Genomic DNA, 24,134 nt, shown 5'->3' with positions numbered 1-24,134 from the left:
CACTATTGTTTTATTATTCTGAATATAGAGCGGAACCAGTGGAGTAGCTAGGGCATATGATGCCCAGTGCGGTAGCTCATCGTGATGCCCCTCCCCCCATTCTAAAAAAAAAAAAGAAATAAAACAACAAAATGACTTTTTTTTCGACCTAATGTGTATTTATTGTTAAAGTATTGCTAATTTGCTAAAATACAAAATAAACAAAATAAAATAATAATTTAGAAAAAAAAAACATACTGCTTTCTTATTGAAAAAAAAATGAAATCTTTTTTTTTTCAACAACCGCCAAATTAGTAGTTCGCAAATTTGTTCATCGTTGATTGCCATCAAGTAATGATCAGCTTGAGTCTGAAAAAAACTTAGCTCGCATTGAACCTCACTTACTACAACTGTCAGAACTATAAAAATAATGACACTATTTCGAACTGACAAATCTAGCGGACAACTTTTTGTTATGAAAACTAAATATCTCAAACATTGTCCTTGTTGCAGAAGTTCAAAGGCTTCTGAAGAAACTGCGACAATTCGTTGAAGTCTCTTTCGTTTGTGTCAATGTCGCTATCGAGATTGACTTCGATCAGAGGATTCAATAGTTGGGATGGCGACAAAAATTCAGAATTATGACCTTTTTCGTCTGGCATTTTGTGTCTTTGAGATTCTGCGCTTAATCCCCAAATCTGAGCACATGCATTCTGTAAAGGTAACACTGGCTTCAGCGATAATGTCCCGACTAGTAGTTAACTCTTTCTCTCCTTAATTATTTACCTCATTCTGGTGGAATCAACGTTGGTATCGTCAGTTAGGAGATAAAGAGTTAAGAATGTTTTTAATCTTTTCCGTTTTAGTGCGCAGTCTCGAATGGACTAATAATAATCGTTTAAAGTTTCATCTTGATCCGAGAATGGGTTTTAAGAGAGATAACTTGTACAATTATCAAAGGGGACAAAACCCCACATATTTATATGTATATTTAAATACTGAAGGATCAATTTTTCTTTGTTGGTAGATCATGAAACAAAGTAATTAATTAACAGTAATTAATAGGTTGATTAGTCAAATTTTTAAAATTGATTCATGTTTTTGTTAATTGCAGCAAATAAGTGTGTAAAGTTTATACTTGTTCGGAGAATGGGTGTGAGAGAAACAATATGTTCAAAATTTCTATCAGACAGACAGACAGAGTTGATATAAGATTTGAAAAAAAAAAAAAAAAAAAAACAGAACATCAGTAAATGGACATACATGTTACCTAGATTAGTTGTTAAATGATCTGAACGAATTCTCATTATAAAAATATAAAAAGAAACATACATACTGAATGGTTGTCATGTTAAGCCCTAGACTCCTATAGTTACTAAAGCTATTCCTTAAAGCAGTGATGCCCAAACTACGGCCCGCGGGCCATATCCGGCCCGCGACGTGGTTCCATCCGGCCCGCGGCAACGTCGGCACTAAGTGTAGAAATCTACCTTCCAAACAAAAAAAATATTTTATTATATTTATATATATACATATTTATTATGAATATGATAATAAGCCAACATATTTATTTTATAAAGAAAGTCTCCGGCTGTTTGATATAACAACAACATAAAAACGGCATTATAAAATTAATTTTGGTATCAAATCCATAGGTTTCTACCAAAATAGTTTCCGAATAATTTCATTTCATTTTATAACTTTTCGTTCATGTGGCCCGCGAGACGAGTGTAGGAAATTATAAAGGCCCGCGGGCCGAATTAGGTTGGGCATCACTGCCTTAAAGTTATTCCATTTATTTATGTATTCATTACACGCATATCATGTACTCTGACTGTTTTACTTTTACAAAGAATATATCAATACTTCATCAAGCTTTTTTTAATTAGTGGCTAATTTAACACGATCAGGTTAAGGGGGAGATAAGCTTGGAAGTAACAACGGGATGTAATTATAGTGGCTAATTATGCTGTCAAGATCAAGGATGAAATGAAAAACAACAACAACAGTGTTCTTACAGAACACCAATATCGGTGATTTTAATTTCGGACGTAGTCCTGCTTAGGTATGGTGATCGTGTTGGGACTCGTAGTCACGTGGTATCTGGTGTCTAGAGTATGCCTGGGACTTCCAACGCTGGACTTAAATCCACTGCCGTCTTCGGCATCACCTTGGCGGTCATCAGTTCAACTGACCTTAAGGTGCTCTGTGAGAGATGAGGGACTAAGTGTTAATTTCCAGACTCTTTGGATAGAAGTTAGTAGACAAGAACAGGTCTGTATGACTTCATAATATTTGTTTACTATTTCTTTCTTTCTCTCTCTCTCTCTCTCTTTCTTTCTATCTATCTAACAATCCATTCTATCAATGTAACTAGTTATCCATATTCTATATTTTCTCTATACATGTATTTTATGTCAGGTTTAATTTTTTATATTAGTTTTAATCTAGCGATGTTTATCATGACAAAGCAGTCTTTAAGGTACAAGGTAGAACATTTAATATTGCACTAACTATTCGATCAGTTCTGTGTTTTATTTTTCTTACGAAGCCTTTATCAACGTTCTCTGTCTGTCTCTCTGTCTGTCTGGTACACATTTTGAACATGCTATTTCTGCCTTTTCACTTTCTCGGATAAAGTTCTAACTTCCTAGCAAAACATGAATCAATTAAAAAAAAACTATTAGTTAATTTAATACTGAGTAACTTTTTTTATTATTAATTTATTTTGTTTTGTAAATGTTTGTAAAATGTTTTACATGTTTCGGATGTTCTTTCAGAGTTAAAGATAGTTTACTTCCTAGTCCAAACCTCCCGCAGGACGACGGGGGATGGGAGCGGGCAGGGTTTGAACCCTCGACCGTCGATAAATCTGAACGACAGTCCAGCGCACAATCCGCACGACCAGGCAGCCATACATCGAAACAAGGGACATAATTTTTACAGTATTGAGAGATATGTCTGTAAATATGGAGTTATTATTTTAGATATCAACACAATGTAATTTTTTGTTATATTCTTTCTTAAGGATGTATGGAGACCTATCGCTAGAATAGAAAAGTCTAAGGGTTCTCATATTGATGTCTATGACCCCAGTACATGGGAGGTCAAAGGAAGTCTGACTAACACACTAGATAACACCACGTACATTCAGGTGACCTGGTCAGTAATTGAAGAGAGCAGAGTGTACGGGAAGTACCGATGTGATGGTCACTTCTTGGACGGTGTCAATAAGGTAACGCATAAGATGATGCACCCATGTTTTCACTATATGTTTTTAAATAGTTTCAGAGAATGGTCACGTGAGTTTACATCAAAATCCAAAAACAAATTTTTGCAAAGCTTATATCAACTAAATATTTCTAAATTTTTGAAATAATTCAGATTTTTCCTATTTTGAACCATTCTTTGCAGAGACAGCAATGAAAGTTTTGGCATCTTCTACAATCACTGTTCAATCAAATGTTTTCTTACAAAGTTTATATCATCTCAATCTGTCTGTCTGTTTGTCTGTCTGGTAAAAAGGTTTTACACGTTATTTCTCCCACACCCAATCTCGGATCAAGTTGAATTTCATCAAATTATTTCTTGTACCTGATAAAACAAGAATTGAGAAAAAGCTAATTAATTATTTAATTAAGTATTGGCAATTAATTATTTTTTTCATATTAAACAAGGGATAAAAATCGTACTTCACAGATGTGGTGGTATAAGCCGAATTAGCCCATTCATGCTAAACTTAAATATAGCCTTAGTTGTTTTAGTTTTGGTGCATTTAAACTAAGTCATTTAGACTTTTAAGTTTATTAAAAAGTCTTTGTTTTGTCTGAATTAGTTTCATGGGTCTTCTCGTAGGATAAGGTCTGTAACTCAGTTATTAGCGCCGTTAGACATGACCTCAAGTATTAGGGTATAGAGGAGCAGACAGACCATATCCCTTAGAGTCTGGATCTACTCTCTTGATACACCCAGACCAAAAGAAAGATCATTAATTAAATACAATATTGTTTTGCATTTGGCATTTTGTTTTCCTGGTTGATTTAGGGAACTTATTCCACGATCTAATGGCACTAGGGAAGAAGGAGCATTTGCGCAGATCTGTCCTAGTATTTCGAATAAGAAAACACTTTTTGCTAGAAGGGAAAGATCTTATAAAATTGGATTTTTACAGTGATAAAAGATTCCCCAATAATTTTCGTATACTTTTTACAATAGAGAGCTCTTACATGCTTTACACCGGTTACACCAATTATCTAGCTCTTAAAAGAGCTATCTGTCATTTATTCAAATCTTCTAATGATGAACTACTCTTTCTAATTAACAGGAGAAGATAACTGCTGTCCCAGTGCTTCTAAATGTAGATCAAGAAAATTTCAAGCTATTTTCCACGATGCCAAACAGTACATCTAACAGTAACTCTAATCTGGGCAATGTTTTGTTTGCCAATGAAGACACTCAAACAGACAAATTAGTAAACTATGAAAGCTGGCCCAAGGGATACTACGGGCTTTTAAGACCAGCCACTGGGTGCCCGAGAGAGGATACTGGAAAGTGGCGCACCGGCTACAAGAAAATACACACAGAGTCCAGCTCCTCATTTCACGTTGGAGACGCCCCAGTGTGGCGTTTACACTTGGAAACCTCCAATGACTCTCAGGACATGGGCAATCTAGATGCAGTGTCTGTTTCGTCCCATCTGTCCAGGCCTACGCTATTAAAAGAAAATGGTCAAAACTATGTTGTTTTATATTACTGCCTCAAGATGGACCGCACTTCTAGTAATGACACACTCTGGCCGAATGGGTCTTATTGTATTGATAAGAAAGGACACTGTCCAGGAGGATTTCAAGAAGGGAAGATTTACATAGACGAAGAAGATTCTTTTGGCAATAAAGGAAGTGTCGAAGGCGACGTACCGGATCTATTCCTGAGCAGTACTCTCGAGTTCTGTTGCAGGAGAGACGGAGATGTTGATTCGTTCATGAAGTTACCTATCAAGTCGCCATTTTACCTGTACAGGTATGGCGGAAGGTGCCAACAGGTGAGAGAGATGGATGTCGTCGAAGAGTTTGTCTTGATTGACTCCGAGGACACCAACAACAATGACCAGCGTTACGGAGCCTATCCAGATGGAGCTCAGAACGATGTTAGACTTGAGCTTTGTTATTACATGCCCATATGAGGAGTGTTCAGATGTAAGACACAAGCGCTTTTTTTTTAAATTTACATTACACACCAGAAACTGTTTATTAAAAATGCATTCATTGAAAATACAATATTCGAGGATTAAAAAGGGTGAACTGTTTCATACATATATTTTTCGACGTTCAACAAAATTTTTACTAGAAAATCTATGTTTAGTGCTATTGTAAAAAAAATATCTAAATTCAGAACAAAGAATGCTTTTTTTTTTTAAATTGTAAAATCAGAACAATACAGTTTTTTTTCCCAATCGTATATCAACTCATTCTGTCTATTTGTCTGTCTGTAGGCTAAAAAAATGTAAGCATGTTTTTTGTCCCATTTCCAATTCTCGGATCAAGTTTAAACTTTGCACCATCATTCGTGAAGCCTGACAACATATGAATAAATAAAAAAAAAATTTAAAAAAAGTTAATTAATTGTCGGTGATTAATTATTTTGTTTGGATTTCGAAATAAGAGGATAAATGCTACTGAATTAGAGATGTGGTGTATATATATGGATTTAGTCCTCTTATTACGTTTTGGCGCATTTTTTTTTCTCCCGCTTCCCATCCGCGGATAAAGTTGAAATTTTGCATTTTTATTCGTAGTCGATAACAATACACGAATCCCGAAAGTCACCGAGATCGGAAACCAGGACCCCAGGTTTGGAAGCCAAGCACCTAACCACTCAGCCACCGCCCCCCCCCCGTTCCTTGTACTCATGCAATCGTCAGAGCATGTCGCATACAAGCTCACGCTCAGCCACAACACAACACAATCAACTTTGTCGTTATTACTTAATTTTTCTTTCTAAATTTAGTAGAAAACATTTACTAAGGTGAAGGGAGATAAGTCTTGTGTAGAGATTTGAGGATGTAAACGATAACTCGAGTAACAAAAAAAAAAAAAAAAAGTAAATGTAGAGATTTCATCAAAGGCCATATAAAAATATATCAATAGATTATAAAGAAAACTTTGTAATAGATTGGTTAATTAAACATTTTCATAACTATCAATGTCACAAACGATCTATCATCTACAATGATACTTGTGACATACATGAATTTGTGGTATAGGATTTATACAAATTTAAGAATTATCTCAATATACTCATAATAAGAACAATTTAAAATGTTTATATTACAGTGCCCCGGGCATGCTACCCTGCCTCATAGTGGCGCCCGGGTGGAAACGATCGTAAGAGGAAACGATTAGGCTAAACAAGACTCCCGTGGGGGTGCCTAAGGGGGGTGCGAGAGCATCCTCATTGCACTGTGTGGAATTGTAAAAAAGTTCCCACAACCTTGTCACAATCCAGGCGCTGTTCCTCAAGGGGCCGTTACATAAATGGCGTGTCCCGCACGGTTAGCCTGGTATAGAAAAGGAAAATGGCGGGGGTCTTAGTGTACGCGGTCTCTTGCCACGAGTCTGACCCACCCGTCAGACAGAGCAGTGTACCCTGTTCTCATTCAGGCCGGTAAGAGAGAGAGCTCTTGTTCACTTTGGCTGGCCTAGAGTTCCAAGAGCCGAAGGCTCAACTCTACCTGACAGTTTCAAGAAGAAGAAGAAGAATATTACAGTGCACTAAATAGTAAAATATAATAATTTTAAAAAGCGTTTAGGTTGAATTTCACTTTAATTCTAACTAACCATATGCTGCTGATATGCAACGTTTTATTTAGAAGCTTATATTAACTCTGCCTGTCTGTCCGTCAGTGTGGTAAAAAGTTTGAACATGTTTTTCTCTTATTTCCTATTCTCGGATCAAGTTTAAACTTGCACCATCATTCATTGTACCTGACATGAATCAATCAACAAATAAAATGTTTTTTATTAATTGTGGGTGATTAATTATTTTGATTGATTTCAAAATAAGGGGAATAAATGCTACATAAGAGATGGGGATATATATATATGGATTTAGTCCGCTTATTACTCTATGACACATATTTTTCCCACTTCTCATTCTCGGATCTAGTTGAAATTTTGTTAAGTTATTCATAGTCGATAACAATATACAACTCAATTCAAAAAATTAACCAGCTAATTCTAATTCATTAATTAATTTTGTTTTATATAAACGAAAGGGAGCTAAACCCTATAATTTTCAGACAAATGGCACTAATGATAAGCTTTGGTTTAAAAAGAATTATTTCTTCTATTGTTTGTGTTAAAACTATTTTGTACTTCTTAGTACCATTTATTTACAGGTTTTACATTTATCAGGATTATCAGGAAAGTAAGTTCAATTTTTTTTTCGACGAAATGAGCCTGTTTTTTTTATATCCTTCCACTTAGAGTTATCCATCTTTGCCTTATTGTAGAATAGGTACTTTTTAGTTCTTTAAATAGTGAGTTGGTTCTAGCGTTTAAGCTCTATCAGGGAGCGTGAAAAAATGCTGCTTGTTTTCAGAGGCGTAGCTAGGTAGGGGGGGGGGAGAATTCTACAATACCCCCAGGCCCCCACTTTTTTTTACATAAAATATTAAATGTTACGCAAAATGCAGGGGCCCCAAAAAGGGTTAAGCACCCCCCAGGGCCCCTAGATGATGGCAAATTCCTAAGTACGTCACTTCCTGTTTTCAATTAAAAGAGGAAACCTCTACCTCACAAAAATAAGCGTTGTCACTATCGCATGAGACATCATGGATGCCTGAGTCAAATTTAAATGCAATTTCTAGACAATCCCGAGTGCTTGGGTTAGAATGATGTTTGCTTGAACTCAATTTTACAAACGTATTTTTTTGGCCAGTTCGGGGATAGATCCAAGTGCCTTCTGTTTCGTAATCTGATCCGGCGATATATGCTTTGTCCACGTCCGTATCGTTTGCTAGATTGCTAGCTATTTCGAACTCTTCTTCATCATCCACCTCCATCAAATATCCACCAAGAGATTTACACCTAGAATCAGCATCCTCAGCGTCCAAGGCACCGAATTTAGACAAATAATACTTCGTATTGTTGTGTATTGTAGGTCCGAAATACATTTGGTCTGTTGAGCAATCCTCTTTAAGTGTGACCTTTAAACTTTCATTGACCTGAAAGGAAGATCCCTTGGCATCGACTCCATCCACACGACAAATATATGTACCAGCACTTGGCTTCGCCAGCAATACAGACAAAGTCAAACAGTTCTGGTGTTTCCAGTAGGTCACTTCAATGTCAGATTTGTTGTGGGTCTGAACTGATGTGGTGCTCATGTCATCTGGATGTTTTAAAGCAGCCATACTTTTAAAACCTTGGTTTGTCTCTTTCATTAACTGTATAGAATGCACTCGTCTTATGCTGAAAGATCCTAAGCCTGTCCAAGAACATGCAAAGGACACTTCCTTTGTTGCACCAATGATTAGAAAATTTGGAGTGGACTGGAATAGCAAGCGTTCATCTGTTAACGAAACAAACAATTAAATGAATGAATTCAATGAAAGTATAGTTTTTATGTAGCACTACTTTCACGCTTATAGCATGCTTCAGAGCGCTATGGTCCAATCACATTTGTGGACCGGTTGGGGGGGGGGATCTGGGAGAAGGTTTTTTTCCGTGCTGCCTTTAGGATTATTGTCATACTTTTTAAATAACTTTTATATAGCGCAACTGTCATGCATGTGTACCACATGCTCAGAGCGCCTAGGTCAAATCTCATTTGTGTACCAGTTGGGGGGGGGGGGGTTATTGGCGTGGCGAGGGTGGGGGAAAGGGGGGTCCAAATTTAAATTCATTCTTTTTAAATAACTTTGATATAGCCCAAATGAGCGTACAATTTTTTGTTTTAAATTGAATATGAAACAGCCAATGCCATGGTATCTTGCTATTTATGTTGTTATGTAAATTAGTGACCATGTTGCATGTGTATTCCACACATTACACATGTATACTTATTAAGTACATTATGATGTCGCATGTCAAAATGCAGGGGCCCCTAAAGAGGCCAAGCACCCAGTGCCCCAAAATTCCTTGCTACGCCACTGGGGGATGGAGTATCTGGGAGTAGGTTTTCCGTGCTGCCTTTAGGCGCTCAGTAAACGCAACTCTGCTCGAACCGCCTTGATAGGTAGCCAAGCCAAGGTCAAGAGTACTTAGCCTCTCGACCAAAAATACTATTTAACAGGAATGATGTTAAGATAATCTTAAGAATCTCCAGAAGTAGACTTTTGATTCGGGATGTGATAATCTCACTCTGAGGTTCCTTTCCTTTGTATTTCGAACTTAGTTTAACAAAGACATACACTGTCGCTTGTAATCAAACGAGACCTCAAACAGTGAACACTGGGCATTGAGAAGACATAGCACATTCGGGCCCGTGATCGCTGGTTCGGAAGCAAAGTGCTTTACCACTCAACCACCGCGACTCGGTAATGTATGCAAATAAATGCATATAATTTTCAAAAGGCAGTTACATACAGGGTAGTGCATATTGGTAGTAAAGTACGTTGAAAGCTGGGCTTATGCCAAAGAGTAAATGTCTATTGTTTCCTTTATATTGACATTATTTTTGTGCAAAGATCGAAAAAAGCTTAAATAAGCAAATACAAAAAATATTTAAAAAAAAAAAAGGTTTACATAAGGTGTACCTATTTACCTAAATCAGTCATGCAATTAAATTTGTAATAAGCCTCTAACAACAATGTATAAAGGGGACTCTATTTATAGACTTTATTTATACTTATACCACCATTTCAGTCGAGTACTATTTCTTTCCCTTGTTTGAGATACCAACCAAACAAATTTATTACCAACGATAGTAACAATAAGGCTTGTCTTTGAGTCCGAAGATGAGTGAGGAACTAATTGGCTAATTTTAAATTGATTCTTGTGTGGTCAGGTAAAGGAGATAATTTGCAAAATTTCTAGATTGGATATCGGGCAATATAACGTGTAACAAAACTTTGGGCCAGACAGAAAGACAGACAGACAGACCTACATACAGATAGACAGAGTGAGTTGATTTTTGTACAGCAGGGAACAGAAAATACTTCACACCTCATAACAGTCATTGTTTATCAACACTCCATCTAGGTTTTTTTTTAGACCAGTTACACCAACAAAATACACACCAAAAAAAAACCTAGATATGACAACCCAACGTGAGAGTGTTTTAAAATGCATCTCTTTCATCCACAAGGAATTTTTTTTTAAATGAAATTATGCATGAACCTTAGAAGTTAAAAAATGTATGTTAGAAAGACTAGTGGTATAAATACATCGCTGCTCAGAATATATTCCAAAGAAGTGACAGTAGTTTTGAATTATTAAGTATTAACTTCCTACCAAAGTCTTATCTTGCACCGGTTTCGTTCACTAAAATGTTGCAGTTTTTTATTGTTCCTTTTAAAACATAGTATGGTAGTTTTATATATATCATTATCAAGAAAATTATGTTTAAAAAAACTAAACTTTTGGAATAGCTTATATTAAGGGAAGAACTTTACATTTACAGCCACATCTTTTCCTTTTGTAAGTTTTATTTCCCTTTTTAATTTAAAAATTAAGAAAAATGTAATCAATTATAACTAATTAATTCATTAATTTGTTAATTTTTTTGATTGATTCATATTTTGTTATGGACAATGAATAATTCAAATTGTGTAAAAAGTTTTAACTTGATCCGAGAATAGGACATGAGAAAAAAAAATCGTGTACAAAATCTGTACAAGATAGACAGACAAACAGACAGACATAGTAAGTTGTGATAAAATTTGTAAACACTAACAAAAACAGCGTTTTTTTTTCTAATACAATGCAGAAAGTTAATCCATATGAAATTTTTAGTTTATATGAGTTCCTATCATAGACTTGACTAAAAGGTTATTTAAATGTATGGCCTCTGGAAGAACTAAATCCATTTCGTCAAGGGACCAGATGGCTTTTGTGCCCAACTCTATTACTATTTGGTCTATGGTGCAGTGCATCTGTTATAAATAAGAAAATAACAATTAAGTTTTTTTTTTAAATAAATGTATTGAGAAATTAAATAATTAAAATTTTTTAATTTAAAAAAGCACGTTTTCTGCGAAGTCTTAGTAGTTAATACACCAAAAATAAAACAAAAAACACACAAATAGGAAATGCACAGATTTTTTAATATCATTAACCCTTAAAGTTCTGAGCTGTTTAACAATGAGTGCATACAAAATGGAATTACAATTTTGATGTTTAGAGGCTAAACTACCACACGCGTTTTAAGGGTTACATTTGACAAATGACTAAACTATAACCATAAATATAACAAATAAATAAAAATAAGGATTTACATTTCTTAATTAATATAACCTCCTTTCGTTTATGTATTGTTTTAAAAGTTATGAATTTTTATGAAAAAAAAAACGTCTTGCACAATATATTTGAAATAAAAACATTTCCCTTTCAAAACATAGTCTTTGCTCCTTAACTTTCCAAAATGCAAAGTATTATAACATTTTATATTTTCATTGTTTTACATATCACAGCTAACATTACGAAAGGACAGACGAACGGACGGACGGAAAACAACAACACACAAAACACTTATAGCAGCCTTTCCATTTGGTAGCCGCTATAAAATAATCCAGTGCAATGGCATAATTTTTTTGCTGCTTCATAATGTAATGTGGGCTATACAGGCCGGATATGACCCGCGTGCCGTAGTTAGGACATGACCACTGAGAAAGAAAACAAGCTCTAGACTGCAAGTGGTTCAAGTGCTACATTTTTTACTTAAGAGGACAAGTAAGCAGATCGTGATTGTGACAATGCATGATGATACTGCATGATGACACTGCATGATTGAAACGGAAATGAAAATATTAGTGGCCCCTCAAAAAGGGGAAAATCCACTATTAATTAGCTTGATCTTGCTGTCTGTCAGTCACGTTTAGATCACTACAATTTCATAATCCATTGCTTGCAATCCAATTTGTCCCCGAAATTCGAGCCCGAGATCTCTGATTTGGAAGAAAAGAGCTTTACCACTCAGCCACCGCGACTACTAACGACTACTTTCGATCTTCAGATAGCAAAATTTAAAAAAATTGCCCTTAACTACACCAAGGGTGACACTCGGGACGCTAGAGATGTTTGATTATCCGGTTCTAACTGAAATAGTTAATTTGCACATGTTCAGTTTATTGCCAAGAGCAGGGGCGTAACTACGGATTTGGGGGCCCGGGGGGATTGACCTCTTTGGGGGCCCCTTGCATTTTGACATTCGACATATGACATGAGATAATGTACGCAAAAATATATAAGCCTCAAATCAAATTGGTTCAGTATATCAGTAAACTTAACAAAAAGTAATCATCAAGACTCTTTTAATGAATAATACCGTTGTTTATTAGTTAAATAATGCACAAGCGACAAATCTAAATTGATATCGCTTCACGTCGTGCATTCTGTGCAGCAAAGACATCTATAACATTAACTACATCGATACTTTCTAGTATTTGTGACTTCACTGACATTAAAGCCATGATAAGCCTTTCTTGCGTCATTGTGCTCCTGAGATACTTTTTGATGAACTTGAGCTTTGAGAATGATCTCTCACATCTTATCTTATCTTATATAATACAGACGTTACTTCAAAAAAGAAGATGATTACGTCCTACGCGTCATGCATTTAGTCATGCATATTAACCAATGACTTAAATTCTGCCAAGTCACTGGTTTTCCTGGCTAGCTCAGGCAACCCATTCCATGCTCTAATAGCACTAGGGAAGAAGGAGTATTTGTACAAATTTGTCCTAGCATATGGGACGAGGAATGTGCCTTTATCTTTGTGTCTTTCAGAGTATTTTATTAAATTTTGTTTTTGTATTTGAAGATTATGGTTCAGTGTTTTATGTATTATTGCTACTTTACTTTTGAGCCTTCTGTCCTGAAGGCTTTCTAAATTTAGTGATTTTACTAAAGGTGTTACTCTAGTCAAATGTGAATATTCGTTTGTTATGAATCGCACTGCTCTATTTTGTGTCTGTTCTAGTTTCTTAATGTTTTCTTTCACATGACGTAATAGAAGTGGCCTGAGTTAGCAGTATTCGGAGGAGGTTGCAAAGTCTGAGCACACGTAATTCCCATATGAAGCCTGTTTCCTCAATATGTCTATTGGTGATTGTATTACTGTTTGTTGATGAAAAGTGCTCGTCCATCAATGACATCATTGAAAAAACGAGTTTCCATTTATTTCATCAAACAAACAGGAAAAGTAGCACAGTTTGTCACAAGCGTGTCTTCTAACAGGTGTCTTGGTTCAAGAAGAAACCCAAAGGTATCCATTTTCTTTCCAGCCTTTGGAATCTGCCCTTCATCTCCATATGAAATCTGTCCAGCACTTCTGTTGCAAAACGTTTGAATTGCAGTTGTATTGACAGTCCTACATTAGAACTCAACTTCCCATCAAGTCTTTTCTTTCATATGGTTGTTTTGATTACAGGGAATCCATAGTATTCACTACCTTCTTTTGATTTTTCGATGGATTGGGTTTTTGTCAGTTTCTCATCATTTTGCAGAAAGCATGAAAGGGTACTAATTTCTTTAGCAGCTTCCCGTATATGCAGTCTAGACTTTTGTAGTTTCTTCCGAACTATATTAATTGGGCACAGGAGCTTTGACCAGAATTCAAGATTGGCAAAAAATTCGTAATTTTCCACTGCATGAATAAGATTCTGTGCTAATATTATATGGCATTACGTCATTGTTGGTTGTTTATGTTTTGTGCGAAAGCAAAAGGATTCAGAGTATACAAAAGTGGGAAAGATCCATATGTCGTTATGCTCGAGTATAGAAATACTCCGATAAGTGGACTGCCGTATTCACCATCACAACTGCTGACGAGTAGAAGACTCAGGGAATTATTCCAACTGATCACAAACTATTGAAACCATTGATAGCTGAAAATGCAGAGACATTACTCAATGAACGACAGATGAAAAGCTAAGTGAAATACGATGCTAAAGCAAGACTACCTAAAGATTATTCTGTCGGAGAGTTCGTCTAGGTCAAACATGGCAGAAAGCAGTTGTCATAAAAAAAAAATTCAGCACCCAGATCTTACATCATAAAGACAAACAATGGAATAACATACAGAAGAAATCAACGCTTTTTAAATAAGAGTTTCGATGAAGACATCTCTGGGTACTATGATACCGATGAAGACAATGAACTGCAAACTGTTGCTACAAACGAAACAGACGGTTATAGACCAACGTCTAGAGAACTTGTTCAGTCAAGACAACCAGAAGTGGACGAATTGTTAAAGTTCCTAGTAGACAGTGCCGGTCGCAGTGGGCGCCGCGCTTTCATAGGCCCCGCGCTAATTCCAAGTGTACATTATTAAATTAAACAATTATAACGAATATAAAATAACAGGGTTTTCGCGACCTCCTGATTTTTCAGGGCCTCCAGGAAATCTCATGAAAATGCAAAATATACGATAAAGTCCTGAACTTTTTTTTGAATTTATTCAAATCTCCTGAAGAATAGACGAAATTGACGTTTTGGGGTGCCAATAAATAAAAAGTGGCATTTCGAGGGTGCGAGCTTTCATTTGATAAAAATTTATTACAAAGACGAAAGTAGGCCTATTTTCTAATTCAAAAAATAATAATTTTGACATTATGCTTATCCCTACCCAGACTAGGCCCCGCGCGATCCGTTTCGCATAGGGCCCCGCAAATGCTAGGGCCGGCCCTGCTAGTAGATATCACTACTAAGAACTTTAAAAGGAAGGGTGTGATAATAACTTCAATAGGACGATGTATTAATATTATATGATATTACGTCATTATTTTTTGTTTATGTTTTGTGCGAAAGCAAAAGGATTAGATCATTAGATGTAAATAAAAAGAGAGAGTTTCCATTGGATTGAGGAAAGATGAATAAAGGGGTAATAACTCGAGTGTGAAGTTTAATTCTGAAATTATAGACGCCAAACCCGAATAATGGACAATTTTAACATTGTTAAGAATAACTTTTAGTTATACTTGATTCTGTAAATTTTGCTTCAAGGTTAATTAGTGTAGCCATATAATACTCGCCATTTAGATCTATTATTAGTAAAGGTAACAAGATACCTGGAATTCGCTGTATATCATGCAGTTTTATTCGTGGCAATAAAGTTTAAAACGGATACACACTATTGCATAGAAAGACTGATCTGTGCGGCAAAAATATTTTAAAAATATTTAGGTTTAGTCTTTGTGATAAATTTAATCCATAAATGTTGATTAAAAAAAGACACCCGTTGACACTATTTGTCAATCAAATATATTAATTTATGTATTTACAAAAAAATTTCGGACACCCATTTGGGGGCCCCCCCCTAGGTGGGGGCCCGGGGGGATTTTAAAATTCTCCCCCCCCATCCCCCCCCCCTTAGTTACGCCACTGGCCAAGAGATAAATATCTAAACTGTTCGCAATTATTTACATATCAGGTAACATACCTAGTAACATGGAGATTTAAAATGTCACGATTATAACCTGTCTAAAAACATTATTAATCATTTATGTTGAATAGTTTCAATTAGTTTTTATAAGTAACCATAGCATTCTGTTTTGAGTGGGAGTTATGTATAAACAAATTGTGTTAATTTTCTGAAATCTCTATTTCACAAAAGAAGGCATTGTCAAAATGGCACGATATATCATTCATAACTTTGCCAACTTTCACATACAATTCTAGGCAATGTTCACCGTCCCAAAGAGTATTGTTGTCAGGCTGTCCTGGCATCCACCGCGTAAAAGTCATATTGAGTTTAGTCCGAGGATAAATCCAAAGGTTTTCTTGATTCTCATCAGACCCAGCGATGTACGCTCTGTCTACTGTAGTATTAACTGCAAGCTCATGTGCTATGTTCAATTCCGCTTTGTTGTTCACCTCCATCAAATAGCCACCAAGCGATCCACACTTGGAAATAGCGGCTTTGACATCAAGTACAATAAATTTCGACAAATAGTACTGTCTATTGTTATATGTCTTAGGCCCAAAATACATTAGGTCTAGAGAGCAATCCTCTTTCAGTGTGACATTTAAACTTTCATTGACCTGAAAGAAGGATCTCAAGGCATTGTTTCCAGTCACACGGCACATGTATGTCCCAGCGTCCAGTGAACTTGGCTTTACTAACAAGACGGACAAAGTAAATGAGTCCTGGTGTCTAAAGTAGGTCACTTCCGTGTCATGTCTGGTGTGCGTCTGAACGGATGTCATGTTTGTGTCATCTGGATAATTCAAAGTAGCCATGTTTTCAAATCCTTGGCTTGTCAGTTTTACAATGTGCATCACCTCCACCTTTCTGAGCGCACTCCAAATACATTTGAAAGATAAATACTTCGTTGCATTTATAGAGATAAAATTAGGTGTAGCCTGGAATTGCAAACGTCCATCTGTTAAAGAAAAGATATTATTTTTTTTTACATAGCCCTACAGAATAGAAATAATGACAATAATAATGTACTGAATTTCGCTTGGAAAACAAATCTCAAGCTGGTCGGTCTCAGAGAATGGCTCTAAGCTGTTTGAAATAAGAGAAACTTATAACGAAATCACAGATACAAATGACATTTGTGGCTTAACCCTGGCTCAGACTTGTTAAGAGTTTAACATGCAACATATGTTTTTTTTAAAACAATTGTAATCTTACAAAGTGGCTAGACTCTTGTAGGTCTGAATATTTTGCTCTTCATAACCTACATTTTTACCCCATTCGATTCCCCCCACCTCCACTCTAAAAAAACAAAACAAAAAAAACTCAAGAGAATATAAAATTCTAGTCTGGTGATACCAGATCCAGACATGGCAATATTTAAAGACAGTACTCTAGACCAAGATAGAAAACTGAACCCATTCCATTTGAGATGTCTTCGTAGGATCCTGAATGTCACATGGAAAGAGAAATTGTGCAATACTGAGATCCTTGAGCGATCAGGTATTCCCAGCATCTTTACAGCCCTCAGACAACGCCGTTTGCGCTGGCTTGGACATGTTTGCCGGATGGAGGACAAGCGCATCCCGAAAGTCATCCTCTATGGTCAACTCGCGACTGGCACAAAAAAAAAACTGGTCGCCCCCACCTCCGTTACATAGATGTAATAAAACGTGACCTCAAATCAGTGAACATCAATACTGACAATTGGGAAGACATAGCTCTAGACTGCAACAGATGGAGAGAGACAGTGACCAAAAAAGCTATGGACATTGAAAGTACATGGGTCTCAGCTCAGGAAGAAAAAAGTACAATCCGAAAAACGGCCAGTTCCTCTACCACCGAAGCAAAAGCCTCCTTAACCTGTGCTATCTGTGGACGGGATTGTCTCTCCAAAATAGGGCTCCACAACCACACGAGGAAGTGTGCTCTGAGATGAACCATAGTCGTTCTACGACTGAAGGAGGCCAATTACTCTAGACTAGAAAACTTAATCTAGTGATGTGGAATACAACAGTGATGCCCAATCTAATTCGACCTGCGGGCATTTTTTTTATTTCGGACCTAAAAATTACAAAAGCGACACGAAATTGATCTGAAACATTTTTATTAGAAACTTGCGCATCTAGTACTTACATTAATTAATGGAATACTAAAAGTCATCTTTTTTTACGCGTCGGAAAATTGCTTCATTTCTCTTATGGCAGCATTGTAGCTCATTTTACCAACGATTAATTTTCTTGCTTCTTTTTGTAATATTCCCATCGATCCTCCAATCTCTAGGCGTAGTTTAACAATATTTTTATTCGCGGCCCAAACCAAGATCCAAGATCCAAGATCCGTTCAACTTTTCCTGGTAGATTCTAAATTCAGTCCACTTGTTACTTCGGCTTTCCAATTTCCCATTTCATAAACTCACAAATATTAAATGTCATGGTACCAATCCGTAGGTCCTAACGTAGGTAAGATACATTTTTCAACCTTTTTCTTTTAAAAAACAAAAAAAAAGGGGGGGGGGTTCAATACTTTGTGCTGACGTTTTGGTGGCCCGGATGAAACGACGTTGGGGGCCGGATCTGGCCCGCGGGTCGTATTTTTGGCATCACTGGAATAGAAGATTCCTGAAATTCTATTACTTCCATTTTTAATGGATACGTATAATAATACCCGCTGACGTACGTCGGTTCGAAATATAGATGAGATTTGATTGTAACAGTCAAACCAGAGTTTTCCCTGTGTGGCCAATTACCTAGTAATATTTTCTTCATAGATGTATACGTAAACTGTCGAATTGCTAGAAAAATCGTTGGATTCATTTTCTAGATCCGTAGAAAATCTTGCTATGTTTACACTGGTCGTATTCAGAAAGCTATAATACAAGTATGAAGCATTGAATGAGAGTGATCACAGGCAGACATACTGTACAGGTACGTTATGTATGGGGCAGATTGTGTGATTATGAATAGTTAGTTGCGAGAACTGTCACAGAATTTAATATTATTTTGGCAACATGTTAGTAAGAAATCATTAGCTGGACTACTAGAATTAATTAGTGACAATACACATATGTATATAATAGCTATACAATTAATCAACAGACAATATCGACACCATATCTCTATCTAGATCCAGTATTATAGTCTGACTTTAAATGTTTTCAAGTCTGGATCTTTATCACCAAACTATTTTCTTTGCTCTGTATATACATGGGCGTAAGCAGGATTTGTTTTTCGGGGAGTGTTGGGGGTGGGGGGTTGGAAGTGGGGATAGTTATACAATTAATCAACAGACAATATCGACACCATATCTCTATCTAGATGAAGTATTATAGTCTGACTTTAAATGTTTTCAGTCTGGACCTTTAACACCAAACTATTTTCTTTGCTCTGTACATACATGGGCGTAAGCAGGATTTGTTTTTGGGGGTCGGGAGGGGGTTGGAAGTGGGGATGAGGTAATTTTTTAAATTTATCTTTTATCATTTATGAGTTATTAACAACGAAGTCATTGCTTTTTTAAAAAAAAGGGGATTAGTTTCATGAAGGAGGAACTTGTTGTTTTTTTTTTTTGCTTTGTTTTTGTTGGTTTTTATTTTTGTTATTAGTTTGATATGGACAAGCTCTCATACGAATCCCAAAAAAGATAACGCATATTATAAGCTATCCCGACAAGATCAACGTCTAATCTTTCGACTCAGGACCGGACACAACAGAATGAGACAGCATATGTACCGGAAGCTCAAAATTGGAACCAGTGAAATCTGTCCATGTGGAGTGTCACCAGAAAATGCTGACCATGTCCTTCAAAACTGCATTCTTTACCAAGAGGCCTGAACAAGACACTGGCCCCAAAACACCCTGGCACTTCTTATTGTGACAAGAATTTTTGTATATTAGAATAATTGTGTCAGGATTTTGTGGTTTTACCATCACAAAAGAGATACAAGACACCGATGGCAAAGACAAAACAGACACAAACACTCTTTTGTTCCCCTGGCAATCAAATCATTAAATAAGAACAATCTGGTATAAACCTTGTCACATGTTAATTATGAGTGAGTCTGGTGTGAATGTGCACTTTGGTTTCTTATAGTTATAATGTTTTTTGTTTGGTGTAATGCACAAATTGCAAGACAAATTTCCATACGGATAATAAAGATTATTATTATTATTATTATTATTATTAAAATTAAAGATGCCTTGTTTTACTTGAGATTTGAACTACTTAATGTCACATATGTTCATTCCAGTTACAGAACAACACATATTACAATTCATTAAGTAAGGCCGTGTTTAGCACACAAGTTTTATGCACCATAAAATAAAATAACATTTCACGGACCATTCCAGCCATAAATGATTCACATTATGCTTCACAAATCCAATGAAATATTCTAAGAACACAACTAATACTAAAATCACTGAATCAACTACGTAAGGCATCCTAAAAGTTTAGAACATGGCGACTACTGCTCTCTAACCATGTGGTCAAATTCCCCAAAACGAGATTTCTTATCCACAATGCAACTAAGAATTCGTGTTTTTCACGTGAGACACAAACGTAAAGTGCTCTCCGTGGTTCCCAACTAATACATGTCACAATAGCTACTAAATAATGATGTGAATCACCCCAAATAAAAAAAAACTATACGGAGAGCTCCCTCATTTTGGAAACCGCTGCGCATTTCATCTCATGTATTGGTCATCTGAACGCTCCAACATAAAGATTGGAACGAGGAAGAAGAAAAAATTTGGTTTAAGTCCTGATCATTATTGTGTCCAATTGCCAATGTTATTACTAATAGTTGTACATCTTAGTTGGAGGCCCGGTAAAGCGCTTGGCTTCTGAACTGGGGGTTCTGGGTTCGAATCCTGGTGAAGGCTGGGATTTTTATTTCGGGATCCTTGGGCGCCTCTGAGTCCACCCAGCTCTAAGGGGTACCTGACATTCGTTGGGGAAAAGAAAAAGGTGGTTGGTCGTTGTGCTGGCCACATGACACCCTCGTTAACCGTAGGCCACAGAATCAGATGACCTCTACATCATCTGCCCTATAGACCACAAGGTCTGAAAGGGGAACTTTTACTTTTTTATATACATCTTACCTGCACACACCAGACAGACGATGTAAAGGAGTAGGTTTGTTACACGTCTTATTCTGGGCATTGTGACTTGAGCTGACGTCATCATATTAACTCAAGAAGATCACGAACTAGATTGCTGTCTAAAGAGAAAAGTGATACGCTACTTTTAAAAGTTTTACTGTACCACAAAAATATACAAAAGATAAAAGTGAGTTTGTAATCAATGGTGTATAAGAATGTAAATACTAAACAGAGGTGAATGGATAAATTTTTTTAAATATTTTTTTTTAACAAAATATTTCTGATTTGTTGAGAACTGCGTGGCTGGCTAGTAATAGCAGTGTTGAAGTTTACCATTGGATAATACACACAATCTAAGCACGAATATCTTATCTACAGCTAGAAAAGTAGAATTTCAATTGATTATAATGACTCAGTGGGAAATCAACGAGGTTCTAGATTATTAACTCTTTCTCTCCTAATTGACGATACCATCGTTGATTTGACCCAATTAAATTAAATTTATGTTTAATTTTATAGACTTGACTTTGTGTTATATAAAAACGAGCATGCGTTTCCCTTTAATTCTTTACCAAAATACAACATTTTCTGCTAACAAATAACAAAGTTATTGAAGCTTAATCATAACAGGGCAGTGAGATAGTAATGAGCATAATGTGGCCATGTTGAAAATAAAAATAAAGAAGAGAGAGTTAATATAGATCTGTTTGTTAAATGTTTTACATGTTTCGGATGTTCCTTCAGAGTTGAAGATAGTTTACTTCCTAGTCCAAACCTCCCGCAGGACGACGGGGGATGGGAGCGGGCAGGATTTGAACCCTCGACCATCGATAAATCCGAACGACAGTCCAGCGCGCAAACCTCACGACCAGGCAGACATCTTGTAGTAGTGACGTTGGTATTAAAATTGTGGGGGCCTACTTGGAAGAAGTTACTGTACTTATTTATGTAATACTTAAAAACTCAAGTTAATACTTTTATAATTGCTATTAGTGTATTCTTTTGATATAAATATTTTTTCAAGAAGTGAAAATATCGTTTATATTTCTTCTGTAATAGTAAATATGAAAATGATTAAAGGACACTAGATGGGTTGTCTTCCTCCAATGTTTAGTTGGTACCTTAACTATAGTTTTGATTCTTATAACAAACATGTAATTATAAAGAAATGTGTATTTTATTTGCCAAATTCGTAGTTAGACCTTATATCATAAAGCCTAAAGTTTAACTAATTGTTAATAATTGTATTCTGTTTAATAATAGAAAAAAAAAGTTTTAAAATCTGATTAATAAACATTAAATTGAGTACTGACCAGTGACTTCCTTCTTGTAATTTTCTGTCAATGTCTCTAATTAATAATATTTTGACTTACCAAAGTTCAACTCTATTTAATTCCTGACTTCATATGTTCCTACAGAATTGTCTGATCCCTCTAGACTAAATGTCAAACTCAACACAAGCACTGCAGTGAGACGAAACTATTAGACACTTTCACGGATGTTTCTAGTAAAAAAAAAGCATTGAGCGAAGACAACATTTTATTCAAGGAAATCCTAACCTTTTTTAAAGTATGTTTTTTCTTTCCTGCCTTCCAAGAAGTAGAAGTGTTAGTCACAGCAAACTACTCTGTTTGCAATTCTGAAAAGGAAGCAGCGTTACTTAACGTTTGATGACATCCACTGCCTGCACTTCATTCTTTAAAAGTATAACATTTTTTTTAAATATTAGATAAGTGATTTTAGTCTTAGTAAGGTTGTGTGTAGTACAGAAGCGTAGTGAGTAAAATGTGCTCCAGGGCAAGGTATTTTAATACCGATACATAGAATACGCCTAGATTTAGCGATGCACAAGCCTAACACCGTGATACATAGAATACGCCTAGATTTAGCGATGCACAAGCCTAACACCGTGATACATAGAATACGCCTAGATTTAGCGATGCACAAGCCTAACACTCTGATACATAGGATACGCCTAGGATTAGCGATGCCGCTAAATCAAGAACCTTCATGAGCGAAGCACGTGCCAGAATATCGAACCTGATTAATACAATTGTGTACTTACTTACTACTTACGTACCGTTAAAACGGGAAAACAGTGGACACGGTAGGGCAGAAAGAACCCCCACAGTGGGAATTCCTTCTCCATTAGAGGAAGTACAGGAAACTATGGTGTGACGTCTAACAAACAACAAACACAAAAAACACAAACTAGTTCTTATACAAAAACAAGCAAAATATTCAAACAAAAAATACTTGTTAAAAAAAACAACAAAGCTTTTATTTAGTGTTTCAATTAGTTTGGATCAGTCAGGTAATTAAATTTGTAGTAAGCCTCAAACGATAAAGAGGACTTATTTAGCTTATACCACCACTTCAGTCAAGTACTTTTTTTTCCACTTGTTTGAGATACCAAACAAAGTAATTTATTACCAATAGTTAATTAACTTTTTTTTTTAAAATTGATTCACGTGTTGTCAGTTTAAACTTTAAAGAAATAATTGTGCAAAATTTCAGTTTGATCCGAGATTGGGTGTCGGAGAAATAACGTGTACAAACATTGGTCTAGACAGACACACAAACAGGCAGATTGAGCTGATATAAGCTTTGTAAAAACACGATAATGAAACAAGTAAGAAACCTTCACGCGTACGCGACATTAAAAATATGTTTTATTTTTTATATTCTTTTTAAAAATTACTAACAGAAAAGAGAAATTCAATGAGTTAAGATAAATAGAGATTGTGTTTGTTTGTGTTCGTACACTTTGGTGTAGTCTAGACCTGTCCCAAGAAAGATTCAATTAGTTTCTACATAGACTATATATATATACAGTCTATGGTTTCTATCATTGATTCTTCCACTCCTCATTAGCATATAGATGCCAATACACTATAATTTATGGTCGCCTTCAAGTAGACGGTGAAACCTCTATCTCACAAAAGAAGTCATTAGCAAAGGAGCATGCAAAGTCATTCATACAATTAAATAACACGATTTGTAGACAATCTTTGTCATAATAATTATCAGGTTGGTCTAAAATACAATTGAGGTACGTCGCATTAAGTCCAGTTCGAGGAAAGATCCATGTACCTTCAAGCGTTTTATCCGTTCCAGCGATAAACGCTATATGCACGTTGTAGCTTAATGCTAGCTTCTTTGCCATTCTAAATTCAGCGTCATCATCCACCTCCATCAAATAGCCACCCAGCGATTGGCATCTTGAAGCAGCGTCGTCAACATTGAGGGCACCAAACTTAGACAACTAATAGGTTCTACTGTTGTATAGTTTAGACAGATGATAGGTTCTACTGTTGTATAGTTTAGACAGATAATAGGTTCTATTGTTGTATAGTTTAGACAGATAATAGGTTCTATTGTTGTATAGTTTAGACAGATAATAGGTTCTACTGTTGTATAGTTTAGGCCCAAAATACCATCGGTCTAGAGAGCAATCGTATTTCAGAGCGA

At 36.0% G+C, this 24,134-nt stretch overlaps 2 protein-coding genes across 4 annotated transcripts; one reads left to right on the top strand and one right to left on the bottom strand.

Annotated features, from left to right (window-relative positions):
* The first annotated feature begins 1,973 nt into the window (after nucleotides 1-1,973).
* On the top strand, nucleotides 1,974-5,598 carry LOC106058017 (uncharacterized). The gene is made up of 3 exons (XM_013215393.2): nucleotides 1,974-2,253; nucleotides 3,008-3,214; nucleotides 4,304-5,598. The coding sequence occupies exons 1-3, from the start codon at nucleotides 2,047-2,049 to the stop codon at nucleotides 5,159-5,161; spliced, it is 1,272 nt and encodes a 423-aa protein (XP_013070847.2). The 5' UTR covers nucleotides 1,974-2,046; the 3' UTR covers nucleotides 5,162-5,598.
* Nucleotides 5,599-6,394: 796 nt separating this feature from the next.
* LOC129928991 (uncharacterized) lies at nucleotides 6,395-22,637 on the bottom strand. 3 transcript variants are annotated; one of them, XM_056045621.1, is made up of 3 exons: nucleotides 22,037-22,637; nucleotides 20,664-20,782; nucleotides 6,395-8,550 (listed from the first exon to the last, which is right to left on the bottom strand). In XM_056045621.1, exons 2-3 carry the CDS (start codon nucleotides 20,746-20,748, stop codon nucleotides 7,748-7,750), a joined length of 888 nt encoding a protein of 295 aa, XP_055901596.1. In that variant the 5' UTR covers nucleotides 20,749-20,782; nucleotides 22,037-22,637; the 3' UTR covers nucleotides 6,395-7,747. The 3 variants fall into 3 exon arrangements, with proteins under 3 accessions (XP_055901596.1, XP_055901597.1, XP_055901598.1); XM_056045622.1 differs by lacking the exon at nucleotides 22,037-22,637 and adding an exon at nucleotides 21,977-22,030; XM_056045623.1 differs by lacking the exon at nucleotides 6,395-8,550 and adding an exon at nucleotides 15,523-16,522.
* Between the last annotated feature and the right edge of the window lie 1,497 nt (nucleotides 22,638-24,134).

The sequence above is a fragment of the Biomphalaria glabrata genome, chromosome 11, assembly GCF_947242115.1.
Source record: "Biomphalaria glabrata chromosome 11, xgBioGlab47.1, whole genome shotgun sequence".
NCBI classification, from domain to species: domain Eukaryota; kingdom Metazoa; phylum Mollusca; class Gastropoda; family Planorbidae; genus Biomphalaria; species Biomphalaria glabrata.
The sequence above is the reverse complement of the archived record's forward strand: the minus strand, read 5'-3'. Positions and strand labels throughout refer to the sequence as shown.